We start from the raw sequence: 17,265 nt of genomic DNA, 5'->3' as shown, positions 1-17,265 counted from the left end.
TCTTGTGATTTGAACAGAATAGATCTGCCTGTGCGTAGTGGACCGGTTACAGGTCTACTTGTGTGTTGTGAACTAGTTGACTAACACATAGATGTTCATGCTGCCTCCATAACCCGAACCCCTCAGAAGCTCTAACTGCATGCCTGATCCTATACCCACCACCAGCTCTGCGAACCACCAGTGCCCCTCCGTCAAACCACACCAAGAGAGGCGAGGACAAAGATGAACAGGAGGGGAATCAAAACAACGGCAACGACAACAACGCAGGGGATGGCGATGACATCGATGAGTGCACTTTGTTCGCTGGCGACGTGTGCTCTCACCTGTGTGTGGATCTACCTGTCGGGTTCCGCTGTGACTGCCCACCTGGCTTTGAGCTGCAGGACGATAAGCGCACGTGTGGCTTCAATGATAATGATGGTTTGTAGTGTATGGAGCGAAAGGTTGTGTTGTGTCGTGTTTCACGTGTTTGGTGATCTCCTATCTGTCGGGGTGTGAAACGCAGGGAGAGAGACACAAAGTGTGGAAAGGCATACATGGACCAGTCAGGTTATATGCTGAGGTATGACGCATGCACATGCGCACACATGCACCAGCGCTTGCGCGTGCGCACACACACACACACACAGAGTGTGTGTGTGTGGATGCTTAATTTGCATAATAATTATTATTTGGCATGGAAAAAAGTCTGTCATTTCCATGTTTGTGTGTATTTAACATAAAGGAAAAGAGTGAGAAGAAGATGTTGAAGTAAGCATATAGATTCTTTTTATCATTGGTGTATTGTTTTGGGCAGTCGGACTTGTCATTTACTGAATTGGGGAAGGAGATTGCACTAAAAGTCTGCTGTGCTTTGAATGTTGATGTCTGATCACCCCTAGAAACCAGTAGTCAATAACCGTACAATGCATGCATAGAACTCAGAAGTGTACCTGCTTGTGAGATTGCTTTCGGGGATATGAGTTTGCGCGGTTGATTTTCTTGAAACTGAAAATCTGTTGAACCCGGGTGTCTGTCAGAATTTGTTTATTTACATGCCTGTTTGTTCCTTTGTACTGCAGTCTTTCTGTGTTAAAGATGTCTATCTTTCTTTCTTGCCCTCGGCTGTGTGCTTCTGACAGATGGTCAAGCACGTGCACGCGCATATTTATGACCCATTCCAACATGAAACTACACTACAGTACACTACACTACACTACACTACACTATGCCATACAATACTCCACCACACTACACTGTACCACACTACACTACACTACACCACACTACACTGTACCACACTACACTACGGTACACCATGCTGGACAACTACTCTCCACTGTACCCCATCATTCCACTCTTCACTGCACAACACCATGCCATACTGCACTACACCACACTACACTGTACCACACTACACTACAGTACACCACACCATGCTACTCTATGCTGTACCACATCATTCCACTCTTCACTGTACTGCAGTACAGCAAACACTACTACAATACACTGTACTCCACCATACCAGCCCACACCACACTTCACTACACTACTCTACATCACACCATACCTTACCACAGCACACTACACTACACCATACAACACTACTCTGCACTGTACTGCACTGCACCACACTACACTACACCTCACCACACCACACTACACCACATTACACCACACCACACCTCACAACATCACACTACGCCACACTTTATCACACCACACCACACTACACTACACCACACCACACTACACAATACCACACCACACCAAACCACACTACACCACACTACACCTAACCAAATCACACTACACCACACTACACCACACCACATCATGCTACACCACACCACACTACACCACACCACATCACACTACACCACACCACACTACACCACACCACACTACACTACACCACACCTCACCTCACCGCACCACATCACACCTCACCTCACCACACCACACCACACCACACCACACCTCAGCGCACCACACCACACCACACCACACCACACCACGCCACACCACACCGCACCACATCACACCTCACCTCACCACACCACACCTCACCACACCGCACCACATCACACCTCACCTCACCACACCACACCTCAGCGCACCACACCACAACACCACACCACACCACGCCACACCTCACCACACCACACCACAATACACCACATCACACCACACCACAATACACCTCAGCACACCACAATACACCACACCACACCACACCACACCACACCACACCACACCACACCACACCACACCACACCACACCACACCACACCACACCACACCTCACCACATCACACCACACCTCACCACATCACAATACACCACACCACACTTCATCACACCACACCACATCACACCACAATACACCACACCACACCACACCTCACCACACCACAATACACCACACCACACCTCACCACACTACACCACACTACACCACACCTCACCACTCCACACCACACTACACCACACCTCACCACATCACACCTCACCTCACCACATCACAATACACCACACCACACTTCATCACACCACACCACATCACACCACAATACACCACACCACACTACACCACACCACACCACACCACACCACACCACACCACACCACACCACAATACACCACAATACACAACACCACACCTCACCACACTACACCAAACAATTCTTCCTCTTCCAATCACTTTCCCCACACCACATCACATCACACCACACCACAATACACCTCACCACATCACATCACATCACACCACACCACAATACACCTCACCACACCACAATACACCACACCACACCACACCACAACACAGCACAACACACCTCACCTCACCACACTACACCACATCACAATACACCACAATACACCACACCACACCACACCACAATACACAACACCACACCACATCACACCTCACCTCATCTCACCACTCTACACCAAACAATTCTTCTTCCAATCACTTTCCCTTACCACACCACATCACACCATGTCACACTACACCACACCACACCACACCACACCACAACACAACACAACACATCACACCACAATATGCCTCACCACACCACAATACACCTCACCACACCACACCAAACAGTTCTTCTTCTTCCAGTCAGTTACACTCACCCCACCACAATTTAAAGACAAAGGTATATTACACAACAAATGATTTTTACTTAGACAATGCAGGTTTTCAAGTGGGTTTTTTTTCTTCTTCTTTTTCTCCCTGTAGATGAAATGGACTGCAGCATCAACAACCCTTGTGAACAGAGGTGTGTCAACAGAAATTCTGGGCCTGAGTGTCAGTGTTATGAAGGATACAGGCTGAATGATGATAGACGCACCTGTGCAGGTAAATAAAAAAAAAAAATCATCATTATCATCATGTCATTGGTTTTATCCTCTTCATCACATGAGTTGTCGTTGTCATTGTCTTCATCATCACTTTCACCTTTTATTCTTGTGCATCTTATCTGTGTGGACTGATTTCAGTGGAATTTGTATCTTTTTTTTTCTTCTCTCTCAATTGAATGCTTGGGTTTTGTTTTTCGTTGCATATTTTGTGCACATATTGATTACAGATAAAAATGTACTTTTTTTTCACGAGTCACTATGAAACATTACCTTTCATACACTGTCGTTTGGGGCAGTGAGACTGGCAGGAATATCAGCAACCAGTACTTGCAAAACTGACAATGTATTATACTGCATTACTTTTTGTCATCAGATTTCTCTGTGTGAAATTTAGGCTGCTCTCTCTCTCTCTCTCTCTCTCTCTCTCTCTCTCTCTCTCTCTCTCTAAGGAGCGTGCAGTGCTAGCCACATCATTCTTCATTTTTTCTTTTTTCTTCTTTTTCTGATTGCAAGTGTGTTTGTTTCACTATCAAAGTGGATTTTTTTTCCCACACAATTCATTGCCATTGGTTCTTTCATGTGCTTTAAGTGAATGTTTGCACGCAGGAGCTCAATTTATTATCTCATCTGAAAGACTAGCACCCAGACCACCACTCAAGGTCTAGCAGAAGGGGGGGAGTAAAAAATATGTGGGATTTGAACCCATGGCCACTTGCTTCCTAGTCGGGCATATTACCACTCAGTCACCACACCACACTGCTTGACATGAAACAACTATCAGTCAGATCGAATCAGGCACAGGCACATCAAACTAGAATTATTTAAAATACCATAAATATGCACCAGAATTACTTGAAAATTCATCAAAAGAAAACTGAATAAATGTTTTGAAGAAAATGAAAAGAAATGGTCAGTTATAGATTTTACAGTCATTGATGGAAAACATGATGATTATTGGATTTTTTGGGTGGGTGGGGATGGGGTGGCTACAAATACAAGCAAGTGAGCTGTCTTAATTGAAATGTCTCATGACCTGTGAACTGACTGGGACATTTAGTGCCTCCTCATTATGATAACTAGTCAATCAATATTTGTATTTGTATTTGTATTTCTTTTTATCACAACAGATTTCTCTGTGTGAAATTCAGGCTGCTCTCCCCAGGGAGAGCGCGTCGCCATACTACAGCGCCACCCATTTTTTTGTATTTTTTCCTGCGTGCAGTTTTATTTGTTTTTCCTATTGAAGTGGATTTTTCTACAGAATTTTGCCAGGAACAACCCTTTTGTTGCCGTGGGTTCTTTTACGTGCGCTAAGTGCATGCTGCACACGGGACCTCGGTTTATCGTCTCATCCGAATGACTAGCGTCCAGACCACCACTGAAGGTCTAGTGGAGGGGGAGAAAATTTCGGGGGCTGAGCCGTGATTCGAACCAGCGCGCTCAGATTCTCTCGCTTCCTAGGCGGACGCGTTACCTCTAGGCCACCACTCCACATGTATGAATCAATGCATCCAATGATTATATAATGCTTAAATTATTGTAATTACCTACCTTTCAGGTTCTCAGCTGGCTGTCCTAGTCTTGCTGACGGCTATAATGAGACGGTGCGACCAATGATTATAGATAACAAAATTTTAGAATATGTTTCACACCTCATCGTTTTAACATTTTCACGACAGACATCGACGAGTGCGCAGAAGGAAGCTACCGCTGCTCTCCTAGCCAGCGCTGCATCAACACCAAGGGAGGCTACTCCTGCCTGGCAGCGGATTGTCCCTCGGGCACAACCCGAAACCCCCGCACAGGGCAGTGTGAGGCTGAGAACGCCTGCCTCAGTGGCTTTGCCTTCAATAGCCACACACGTAGATGTGAAGGTGAGGCCTCGGTGAAGATGAAAAATTTGACGGTCAACGTTAGAGGCATGGTCTAGGATTACGTGTGCATGGATGTAGGTGTACTTGTGCCAGTTTTTTTTCTTTTTGTATGTTTATGATTTGTTTGTTGTTGATGTTGTGGTTGTTTTGTTGTATAGGACCAGTTTTTATTTTTGTGTGTTTATGATTTGTTCATTGTTGTTTTAGTGTTTATAGGACCAGTATTTGTTGTTTTTTTTCAGCTCTGACTTATGCCAGTTTTTATTTTTGTCTGTTTTTCATATGTTTGTTGTTGTTTCAGGTTCTGTAGGACCAACAATTGCTTTTTTTTCAGCTCTGACTAATGCCAGGTTTTCTTTTTGTATGTTTATCATATGTTTGTTGTTGATGTTTTAGTGTCTATAGGACCAATATTTGCTTTTTTTTCAGCTCCGTCTTATGCCAGTTTTTCTTTTTGTGTGTTTATCATGTGTCTGTTGTTTTAGTTTCTGTAGGACCAATATTTGCTTTTTTTTCGGCTCTGACTTATACCAGTTTTTTTTTTTTCTTTTTGTGTGTTTATGATTTTTTTCTTGTTGTTGTCTTGAAATATTTGCTTTTTTTTCAGCTCTGATATGGCCCTGTGTGGTTATATGAAAGACAAGGAAAGACAAAGATCCTGTCCTCCGTGCACTTTTCTTTTATTTTCCCCTTTCACCATTATTATTTTTTCCTGTGCTACCAGGTTTCCTGGTTTTATTACTTTGTAACACATCAGTGCAGCTGCACTGCAGTTGCAGAAGACCAGCCCAACAACAGCTGAGTGTACTGTCAAGGCCTGTACTCCATGTACAAAATGCACGCATCATCAAAAACATGTTCAGTCCTTTTGAAAACACTGGCGAACAAAGCAGAGGCCAAAGCCAACAAGCTAAAAGCACCAAGTGAGAATAGAATTAGTTGAGAAAGTGAAACATAATATATACAAACACAAATATAGAAATATTGGTACTTGGAAAGAACTAGGAGTTACAGAAAAAAAAAATCGGTACTGGCGGTGCAAAGTGTTAATGTTAGCAACAAATTTCGGCTATACCTACATACAGTCCCTTCCACTGATCCGTATGAGTGTAGGAATCAACATCCATGCCTTGTGAAAACTACTTATTCCGTCTTACGAAAAAACAACAACATTTTAATGTGGATATTGCCCAAATTTCATGATCCAAATCGTTGTGTTCATCAGTCCCCCTTTTTTCACAGATGTGAACGAGTGTGCACTGGGCTATGACAACTGCAAGGTGGGAGAGAGATGTGAGAACACCAACGGAGGCTTCGTCTGCCGCCGAATCCATCACTGTGGCACAGGCTACACACTGGATGAGGCTTCACAGACCTGTGTTGGTATGTTCCTGTGTTGCTGGCTGTTTGTGTGTGTGTGTGTGTGTGTGTGTGTGTGTTTGTGTGTTGTAAAGTGGTGTGTGTGAGTGTGTGTGTTGTGGTGTGTGTGTGTGTGCGCGTACATTTGTGTGTGTGGTGTGGTGCGTTGTGTGTGAGTGTGTGTGTGTTTGTGTGTCTGTGTCTGTGTGTGCTGTGTTTGGGTGTGGTGTTGTATGATGTGGAGTGGGTTGTAGTGTGTGTGTATGTGTGTGTGGGTGTTTGGGTGTGGTGTCAGTGGGGTATAAGTGTGTGTGTTTGTTTGTGTGTGTGTGTGTGTTGTAGTGTGTAACCTATAATCATCAGTCCACAGTGTTAACCACTTCACTATGGCAGATGTTTTCGTTCTTTTTTCCTTTCATTTCTTACCTTTTTTTTTTTGATACTTAACTAATTCACTTTTCTTTTTTTTTATCAACACAATAATTTACTTATCCATTTATTTTCATTTTACTTCCCAGACAATGACGAGTGTGCCCTGGGCACCCACAACTGTGCCGGTGGGTTCATTTGTCAGAACGTGCAGGGCTCGTTCCGCTGTGTTGCCAAGCAGTGCCCCTTGGGCTTCCGGTTCGATTCCTCCGCTGGAGAGTGTCGACGGATCATCTGTCGGAGAGGGATGCGAGCCAACAGGGCTGGCTCCTGTGTTGGTGAGTTTGTGAGCGGGAATGTTTTGTGTCTGTGTCGGCGTTCCTGTCTCTGTGTCCGCGTTTCTGTCTCTGTATTTTTGCTGTCTGTTGTTTGTATATCAGTGTTCATGATCACCTGTCTGAGTGTCTGCGTGTTCTGGTTTTAAATGTGTTACAGCGCTGATATTCCTGTCTGTGGTTTGCTGGGCTTTAAATCAAATGACTTGTCTGTCTGGGTTTTTTTGTCTCTTTTTTTTTTTTTTTTTTTAAATTTCTGTTCTTTTCTCTGTCACTCTCAGCTAAATGGTCCATCAGTTGGTTTTTCCAGCAGTGGTTTAGGGTGCTTTTGTTTACTTGCAAAAAAAGCTAAGGGAATTTTTGTATTTGTTTCAGAAAGGATCCTGCAGAGGTACTGAATAATTGCTACCCCATACCTTTAATTGTGTTGTAGATATCGACGAATGCACAGAGGGTACCCACAGGTGCCTCAGACACCAGCGATGCATTAACAGGGTGGGCTCCTACCTGTGTCGCAGCCTGGTTTCCTGCCCACCTGGGTATGAACCCACCTCCAATAATGGCTGTCAAGGTGAGAGAAAGATTTGTCTCAAGGTGCTAATTACTGCCCTCTTGTTTTTTTCTTTGCTCATGTAATATTTGGCCCTCGCAATATATTGACTCTTTTCAGATGGGTTAAACACTTTGTGATGTTTTTTTTTTTTCTGTCGTGCAGTGTTCATTTCTTTTATCTATCTATCTATTGACTTATTGTTTAGCCTTGAATGGAATTTTAATTTCTTTCAAAAGCACAGTATCTCCATGAAAAAGACAACAATATAATGAATGTTGACCACAAACCTTACCTCCTTTAAACAGCACAAGAATATGCCAGCGTGTGCAGATCAAGAAAGACAACAGAGTACAAACCTTTCTAAAGTTCCTGCTATGTGTGTGCCTTCAGTATGGTTACCTGCCCTCAGCATACACACAGGTGTTTCTATACATGCATGCACTTCTCACTTACAGCTCCCATAACCCTCTAGGCTAACAGGGGCACTGCTGCACCACAAACCTCCATCTCTCTCTCTCTCTCATGTTGTGTGTCAGTGCCTGGGTTTGGGCAAAGCTCCTTTTCCAGTCAGCTGAGTAATGCTGTCTGTCCATCTCTGTCTTTGTCTTCCCCTTCTCCTTTCTCCCTGAACTGTTCCCTGGAGGATGATCTAGGAGTAGCCATGTGCATAAATCTAAAAATACATATCCAGAACTGGACAGGCTACATGCATATAATATTTAGACAATATGTATCGAGAACTGCTGAAGCCGCATGCATACATCATTTAAAAAAAATATGTATCCAGAACTGCTGAAGCGACATGCGGTTATGACTGTGTTTGGTTTCACATACATTCAATAGTAAGGATTTCTTTTGTCGAAATATCATGCAAAGTCTAAAAGATATGTACATTCAGTCATGGAGAAAATCGCTTGAAGACAGTTCTAAATGTCTGTTCTATAGGAGCATCAAACCAAACTTTTGTCAAGCAAAATATATCTCACAACTTCCACATGCTTACATATATCCTCTGATAAAGTTTCGTTGCAGTAATCATAAACTGTAGATTGAAACAGGAAGAAGAGAAGGCAAAAACAGAGAAAACAGAATTTGCAAGGAATGTAATAGGGATGCTGTTGGGGATTAATTTCATTTTCTTTTTGAATGTTCTCAAAATACTGTAATTCAAAATGAATTGATACCACATAAATATAAATCACATATGTCAATGTTCGGTTTATGCAGTTTATTCAGTGCTGGGAAGAAAACACAACTTAATCTAAGTAAATTCATAAAACTTGGAAAGGCTGTGTAACTTTTGTTACATCTAAAACATACTTGTCAGTATGTTTAAGTTTGATTTGTTTTGTTGCAAATCATCATTAGCGCGTGGGTGTGCGTTTTTGCATGCTTCGGAGACATCGTTGGACTGAAGTTGTGATTCAATGAGTGTGTATTGTTATTGTATCCTCCACACCCCAAAAGGGGCAAAAGGATTAAATTTCTTTGAATCTTGAATCTTTGAATCTTTATAGCATTTAACAAATATGTATCCAGAACTGGAGAAACCACATGCACATGATATTCAAAAAATATGTATTCAGAACTGGAGAAACCACATTCATACAACATTTAAAAAACAACAACATATATCCAGAACTGAAGAAGCCATATGCATATAATATATAAAAAGAAACATATATCCCCAACTGTTGCATTCAGATATCAACGAGTGCACGGCCAACAAGCATCGCTGCTCTGCCGACCAGGAGTGTGTGAACCGACAGGGAAGCTACTTCTGCCAGTGCCCGCGGGGCATGAGGCATGATTCTTCAGGCAGATGTGTGGGTGAGTCACAGGCGCGGCACATGCTTCAAGGAGAAACATGATCACCTTAGCCTTCTTCTTCTTCGTTCATTCATGGGCTGCGACTCCCATGTTCACTTGTGGGCTTTTACTTGTATGACCATTTTACACCTATCATGTTGGCAATCATACTCTGTTTTGGGGGCATGGGGGTGCATGCCATGTACGTTCTTGTTTCCATAACCCACCAAACGCTGACATGGATTGCAGGAATTTTAACATGTATATTTGATCTCCTGCATGCGAATACACACAAAAAGGGAGTTCAGGCACTAACAGGTCTGCACATCTGTTGACCTTGGAGATTGGAAAATTTCCACAGTTTGTTGTCTCATGAGATTCAGTTGTGATTTGAAGGTAATGTTTTAAAGAGAGAAAAGATGATTTAGGTATATGACGCTCTCTCCATGTGAGAGGACAGGATGCAGATGAATCGGAGGCATGTTTTACAGAAGGAAAGGATGATTTAGATATATAATATATCGCTCTCTCCATGTGACAGGAACGGATGAATCTTAGGCATGTTTTACAGAGAGAAGGGATGGTTTAGATATATGTCGCTCTCTTCATGTGAGACAACTGGATAAATCATAGGCATGTTTTACAGAGTGAAGGGATGGTTTAGATATATGTCGCTCTCTTCATGTGAGACGACTGGATAAATCATAGGCATGTTTTACAGAGTGAAGGGATGATTTAGATATATGTCGCTCTCTTCACGGAGAGGACTGGATGATTTGGAGGCATGTTTTACAGAAAGAAAGGACGATATAGATACATGTGGCTCTCTCCATGGAAAGGACTGGATGAATCGTAGGCATGTTTTACAGAGTGAAGGGATGATTTAGATATATGTTGCTCTCTCCATGTGAGATGACTGGATGAATCGTAGACATGTTTTACAGAGTGAAAGGATGATTTAGATATATGTCGCTCTCTTCATGTGAGACGACTGGATAAATCATAGGCATGTTTTACAGAGTGAAGGGATGATTTAGATATATGTCGCTCTCTTCACGGAGAGGACTGGATGATTTGGAGGCATGTTTTACAGAAAGAAAGGACGATATAGATACATGTGGCTCTCTCCATGGAAAGGACTGGATGAATCGTAGGCATGTTTTACAGAGAGAAGGGATGATTTAGATATATATCGCTCTTGTCACAGAGAGGACTGGGTGGATCACAGACATGTTTTACAGAGAGAAAGGATGATTTAGATATATGTCGCTCTCTTCATGGAGAGCACTGGATGATTTGGAGGCATGTTTTACAGAAAGAAGGGATGATTTAGATATATGTCGGTCTCTTCATGGAGAGCACTGGATGATTTGGAGGCATGTTTTACAGAGAGAAGGGATGATTTAGATATATGTCGCTCTCTTCATGGAGAGGACTGGATGATTCGGAGGCATGTTTTACAGAGAGAAGGGATGATTTAGATATATGTCGCTCTCTTCATGGAGAGCACTGGATGATTTGGAGGCATGTTTTACAGAGAGAAGGGATGATTTAGATATATGTCGCTCTCTTCATGGAGAGCACTGGATGATTTGGAGGCATGTTTTACAGAGTGAAGGGATGATTTAGATATATGTCGCTCTCTTCACGGTGAGGACTAGATAAATCATAGGCATGTTTTACAGAGAGAAGGGATGATTTAGATATATGTCGCTCTCTTCATGTGAGACGACTGGATAAATCATAGGCATGTTTTACAGAGTGAAGGGATGATTTAGATATATGTCGCTCTCTTCACGGAGAGGACTGGATGATTTGGAGGCATGTTTTACAGAAAGAAAGGACGATATAGATATATGTGGCTCTCTCCATGGAAAGAACTGGATGAATCGTAGGCATATTGTACAGAGAGAAGGGATGATTTAGATATATGTTGCTCTCTCCATGTGAGATGACTGGATGAATTGTAGGCATGTTTTACAGAGAGAAGGGATGATTTAGATATATGTCGCTCTCGTCACAGAGAGGACTGGGTGGATCACAGACATGTTTTACAGAGTGAAGGGATGATTTAGATATATGTCACTCTCTCCATGTGAGACGACTGGATAAATCATAGGCATGTTTTACAGAGAGAAAGGATGATTTAGATATATGTCACTCTCTCCATGTGAGATGACTGGATAAATCATAGGCATGTTTTACAGAGAGAAAGGATGATTTAGATATATGTCGCTCTCTTCATGTGAGACGACTGGATAAATCATAGGCATGTTTTACAGAGTGAAGGGATGATTTAGATATATGTCGCTCTCTTCACGGAGAGGACTGGATGATTTGGAGGCATGTTTTACAGAAAGAAAGGACGATATAGATACATGTGGCTCTCTCCATGGAAAGGACTGGATGAATCGTAGGCATGTTTTACAGAGTGAAGGGATGATTTAGATATATGTTGCTCTCTCCATGTGAGATGACTGGATGAATTGTAGGCATGTTTTACAGAGAGAAGGGTTGATTTAGATATATGTCGCTCTCGTCACAGAGAGGACTGGGTGGATCACAGACATGTTTTACAGAGAGAAAGGATGATTTAGATATATGTTGCTCTCTTCACTGTGAGGACTAGATAAATCATAGGCATGTTTTACAGAGAGAAAGTATGATTTAGATATATGTCACTCTCTTCATGTGAGACGACTGGATAAATCATAGGCATGTTTTACAGAGTGAAGGGATGATTTAGATATATATCGCTCTCATCACAGGGAGGACTGGGTGGATCAGACATGTTTTACAGAGTGAAAGGATGATTTAGATATATGTCACTCTCTTCATGTGAGATGACTGCATAAATCGTAGACATGTTTTACAGAGAGAAGGGATGATTTAGATATATGTCGCTCTCTTCACGGTGAGGACTAGATAAATCATAGGCATGTTTTACAGAGAGAAGGGATGATTTAGATATATGTCGCTCTCTTCATGTGAGATGACTGGATAAATCATAGGCATGTTTTACAGAGTGAAGGGATGATTTAGATATATGTCGCTCTGTTCATGGTCAGGCATCTGCTTGGCTTGGCAGATGTGGTGTAGCGTATATGGCTTTGTCCGAACGCAGTGACGCCTCCTTGAGCTACTGAAACTGAAACTCATGGAGAGGACTGGATGATTTGGAGGCATGTTTTACAGAGTGAAGGGATGATTTAGATATATGTCGCTCTCTTCTTGGAGAGCACTGGATGATTTGGAGGCATGTTTTACAGAGAGAAGGGATGATTTAGATATATGTCGCTCTCTCCATGGAAAGGACTGGATGGATCGGATGCATGTTTTACAGAGAGAAAGGTTGATTTAGATATATGTCGCTCTCTTCATGTGAGACGACTGGATAAATCATAGGCATGTTTTACAGAGTGAAGGGATGATTTAGATATATGTCGCTCTCTTCATGGAGAGGACTGGATGATTTGGAGGCATGTTTTACAGAGTGAAGGGATGATTTAGATATATGTCGCTCTCTTCTTGGAGAGCACTGGATGATTTGGAGGCATGTTTTACAGAGAGAAGGGATGATTTAGATATATGTCGCTCTCTCCATGGAAAGGACTGGATGGATCAGATGCATGTTTTACAGAGAGAAAGGATGATTTAGATATATGTCGCTCTCTCCATGTGAGACGACTGGATAAATCAGAGGCATGTTTTACAGAGAGAAGGATGATTTACACATGGCAGTCTCTCTGTGGAGTAAGTCAGCAGCATGCTGCCAGGTAGAGGGGTATAGAGGTGTAGGGGTATACAGAGGTATAGGCAGAGAGTGGCATAGTACCTCATGGAGTTATTTGTCATATGTTTTTCACTTACATGGTGATGATAGTCAAGTATGCTGAAGAGTTTCAGTGTAGGTTTTTTTTCAGCTTTTGTTGAGCAGTGTAAAAAAAAAAGTGTAGTCCTGCCCCCTGTTGTTCATTATTCCAGACAGTCTTGTGACATATCAAGTTTGCAGGAAGCATGTAACTAGTTTGTTTTTGATAACCTTATCTAACCTAACCTAACCTACCCTAACCTAATTAACCTTGCGAACCTAACCTGAATATCCGTAGCTGGCTAGTTTTGTATCTAATTATGATAATCTAACAATAATGATCATTATCCCAAACCAAAATCAGCAACATCAACAGCATCATCATTGTTTGGTTGTTGCTGTTTCATTTGCATCATCATTGCCTTCATCATCAAATCATTCTAATCACACCCCAACTCCCACCACCATCAACATAATCATTCTAATCACACACCCACCCCCACCCCCACAACCTTAATCATTGTGATCTTTCTAATTACACCCCCACCCTCACCACCTTAATCATCGTAATCAATCTAATCACCCCCTCACCCCCACCACCTGAATCATCGTGATCATTCTAATCACACCCCCACCCCAACACCTTAATTATTGTGATCATTCTAATCATACCCCCACCCCAACACCTTAATCATCATGATCATTCTAATCATACCCCCATCCCCACCACAATCATCATTATCATAATCATTCTAATCATGCCCCCACCCCCACCACCATCAACACTTTGATCATCAAATCATGCTAACCACACCCTTACCACACCACCACCATCATCATAACCATTCTAATCACACCTCCACCCCACCACCATCATCACCTTAACCATGATAATCATTCTAATCACACCCACCCACCATCACCCCCTTAATCCTCATAATCATTCTAACCCCCACCCCCACCATGCGCATGGACGTGTTTCAGACGTGAACGAGTGTGCTTATGGTGCCGCCATTTGCCCCTCCTCCTCTCGCTGTGTGAACACGGTAGGCTCCTTTAAGTGTGAATGCAAGGAGGGCTACATCTCTGATGAAAATGGAGGCTGTCTTGGTGAGTGGGCTTTCACTTACACTAGTGCTAGCGCTGCATGCCACTACAACTAGTTGTTGTGTTGAATGATATGATAGCGTGACTGGTTGTACTAAATGTGCTAACTCAACAACTAGTTATATTAATGCGCTAATACTGTGACTAATCATGCTAACTGTGCTAATACCATGACTGGTTGTACTAAATGTGTTAATACCATGACTAGTTGTGCTAAATGTGTTAATACCATGACTGGTTGTACTAAATGTGTTAATACCATGACTGGTTGTACTAAATGTGTTAATGCCATGACTGGTTGTACTAAATGTGTTAATACCATGACTGGTTGTACTGAATGTGTTAATACCATGACTGGTTGTACTAAATGTGTTAATACCATGACTGGTTGTACTAAATGTGTTAATACCATGACTGGTTGTACTAAATGTGTTAATACCATGACTGGTTGTACTAAATGTGTTAACACCATGACTAGTTGTCCTAAATGCTCTCATTCCATGACTGGTTGTACTAAATGTTTGACTTGCCTGGTGTTTTGAAGCTGGCTTTCAAACATTTTGAATATCTGTTTTGTCTAGTGTTCTTTTGGTGTAAATCATTAATCAGTAAATAACTCCTTGTCTTCACTTTTGTGTTTTAGTCCAGTTAATTTCTAACTTATGTTATTTTTTTTACAATTCTTAAATGTACACATATTCATATGCCTTGAACAGTCAAGATGTGCTTCAGTGTGGGGATGTGTGTGTGTGTGTCTTCATCTTATGTGGAGTGGGTGTGGGCTGGAGCTGGAGCAGGAGGATTTGTGCGTGCAGGTGTATTGGTGTGTTTCTAGTATGCTTTCTTCTTCTTCTTCTTCTGCGTTCGAGGGCTGCAACTCCCACATTCACTCGTATGTACACGAGTGGGCTTTTACGTGTATGACCGTTTTTACCCCGCCATGTAGGCAGCCATACTCCGTTTTCGGGGGTGTGCATGCTGGGTATGTTCTTGTTTCCATAACCCACCGAACGCTGACATGGATTACAGGATCTTTAACGTGCGTATTTGATCTTCTGCTTGCATATACAGGCACTAGCAGGTCTGCACATATGTTGACCTGGGAGATCGTAAAAATCTCCACCCTTCACCCACCAGGCGCCGTCACCGTGATTCGAACTTGGGACCCTCAGATTGACAGTCCAACGCTTTAACCACTCGGCTATTGCGCCCATCAAGTTTTTAGTATGCATACATCATTGTACTTTTCATTGTAAACGCCCAGGGCTTTTGTTTCATTAGATTGGGCGTACAAAATGCCCTTTTATCATTATATTATTATTATTATTTTATCATGAAGAAGGTGATGTGTGCAGACATTGACGAGTGTCTGGCGGACAACATGTGTCAGCACAAGTGTCGCAACGTGCAGGGCTCCTACTTTTGCACCTGTAACCGTGGCTACCAGCTGAGGGAGGACAAGCGATCGTGTGAAGGTGATGATAATAATAATAACGATGAGGATGATGATAAATATAATGATGATAATGAGGTAAATATGTCTATGCTGGTTGCATACCAACACTTTAGCTTGCCTTCAACGCGTGTGCTATCGGGAAAATGAATGAAATAAAGCTGTAGCTTGTATGCAGGCTTGATTGCATGTGTGTGTGTGTGTGTGTGTGTGTGTGTGTGTGTGTGTGAGTGTGTGTGCATGTGAATGTTGTTATTTTTGTTAAGCATCATTTTATTCAGTACTATTACAACATGAGACCCGTGTCTTTTTGTGCTGATGTTTGGATACTAGAGTTTATTTTTTCTTGTACACTACAATGGACTTGTTTTAAGCTCAGTTATTTACACTCACACACACACACACACACACACACACACACACACACACGCCAACACACATACACTTGCACACATGCGCAAACACATGCACAAGTACACAAACACAAAAGTATGTACACATGCCTCATACAGGGACATGCACCTATTTGTACACAAACACATACACACAGACACACAAAAATACATGCATGCATGTACACAGGCAAGCATAACAATGATAATGTACATCACACTTACATTTCATTCAGTATGTCATGACTTACTGCTCTCTGTGACTCTGTCTCTGTCTCTCCCTGTATGATGCTGAAGTGTAGAGAAGAAGCTAAGATCGTGTGTTTAGCTGAACATTTGTATCCAACATGAAGAACTTGGCAGAGCATTCTTGGCAAAGTTAACTCTCTCCATACGAACGGCGAAAGAGACGACGTTAACAGTGTTTCACCCCAGTTACCATCATCAAAATATTGCAAGCGGAAGGCTCTTATACTGAAGAGGTGAATGTTGACAAAGAATACCACAATTCTGACGATGGAAGCTAAAGGTTGGGTCATTCAGACACCCACTGGACATCCGAGGGGTCTGTGTAGAGGAGAAGAGAGGACTGGCCGTACTGAATGAGTTAAAGGCACTATTGAAAATGTCAGTTTGACCACTTGGTGAATTAGCCCTGGGTTATATGCTGTGCAAAGCTGGGACATTTTCTACTTCATCATCAATATTTGAAGTTCTAACTTCAAACAATTTCAAGTCCTGTGTAGCAATTTCTGTTACAGTCAAAAGTTACAGAAATTTTGTCTGTTTAATGTAACTATGCTATGTAGGTTTGTGAAATTACAAAACGTATTTGTATTTGGAACGATCTCG

General features: G+C 42.2%; 1 protein-coding gene across 8 annotated transcripts in view; it reads left to right on the top strand.

Annotated features, from left to right (window-relative positions):
• LOC143299444 (uncharacterized) overlaps positions 1–17,265 on the top strand; it is a 46,145-nt gene that overhangs the window by 14,965 nt on the left and 13,915 nt on the right. For 6 of the 8 annotated variants that reach the window (XM_076612647.1, XM_076612646.1, XM_076612644.1 and 3 more), the window contains exons 5-13: positions 166–420; positions 3,230–3,349; positions 5,031–5,225; positions 6,468–6,608; positions 7,103–7,291; positions 7,722–7,859; positions 9,546–9,671; positions 14,446–14,571; positions 15,924–16,043. In XM_076612647.1, the coding sequence (XP_076468762.1) occupies positions 166–420; positions 3,230–3,349; positions 5,031–5,225; positions 6,468–6,608; positions 7,103–7,291; positions 7,722–7,859; positions 9,546–9,671; positions 14,446–14,571; positions 15,924–16,043 (1,410 nt within the window). The remainder of the gene's footprint in view (positions 1–165; positions 421–3,229; positions 3,350–5,030; positions 5,226–6,467; positions 6,609–7,102; positions 7,292–7,721; positions 7,860–9,545; positions 9,672–14,445; positions 14,572–15,923; positions 16,044–17,265) is intronic. The other 2 variants (XM_076612651.1, XM_076612649.1) reach the window with 2 other exon arrangements.

The sequence above is a fragment of the Babylonia areolata genome, chromosome 25 (assembly GCF_041734735.1).
Source record: "Babylonia areolata isolate BAREFJ2019XMU chromosome 25, ASM4173473v1, whole genome shotgun sequence".
Classification (NCBI taxonomy): Eukaryota; Metazoa; Mollusca; class Gastropoda; order Neogastropoda; family Buccinidae; genus Babylonia; species Babylonia areolata.
The sequence above is the reverse complement of the archived record's forward strand: the minus strand, read 5'-3'. Positions and strand labels throughout refer to the sequence as shown.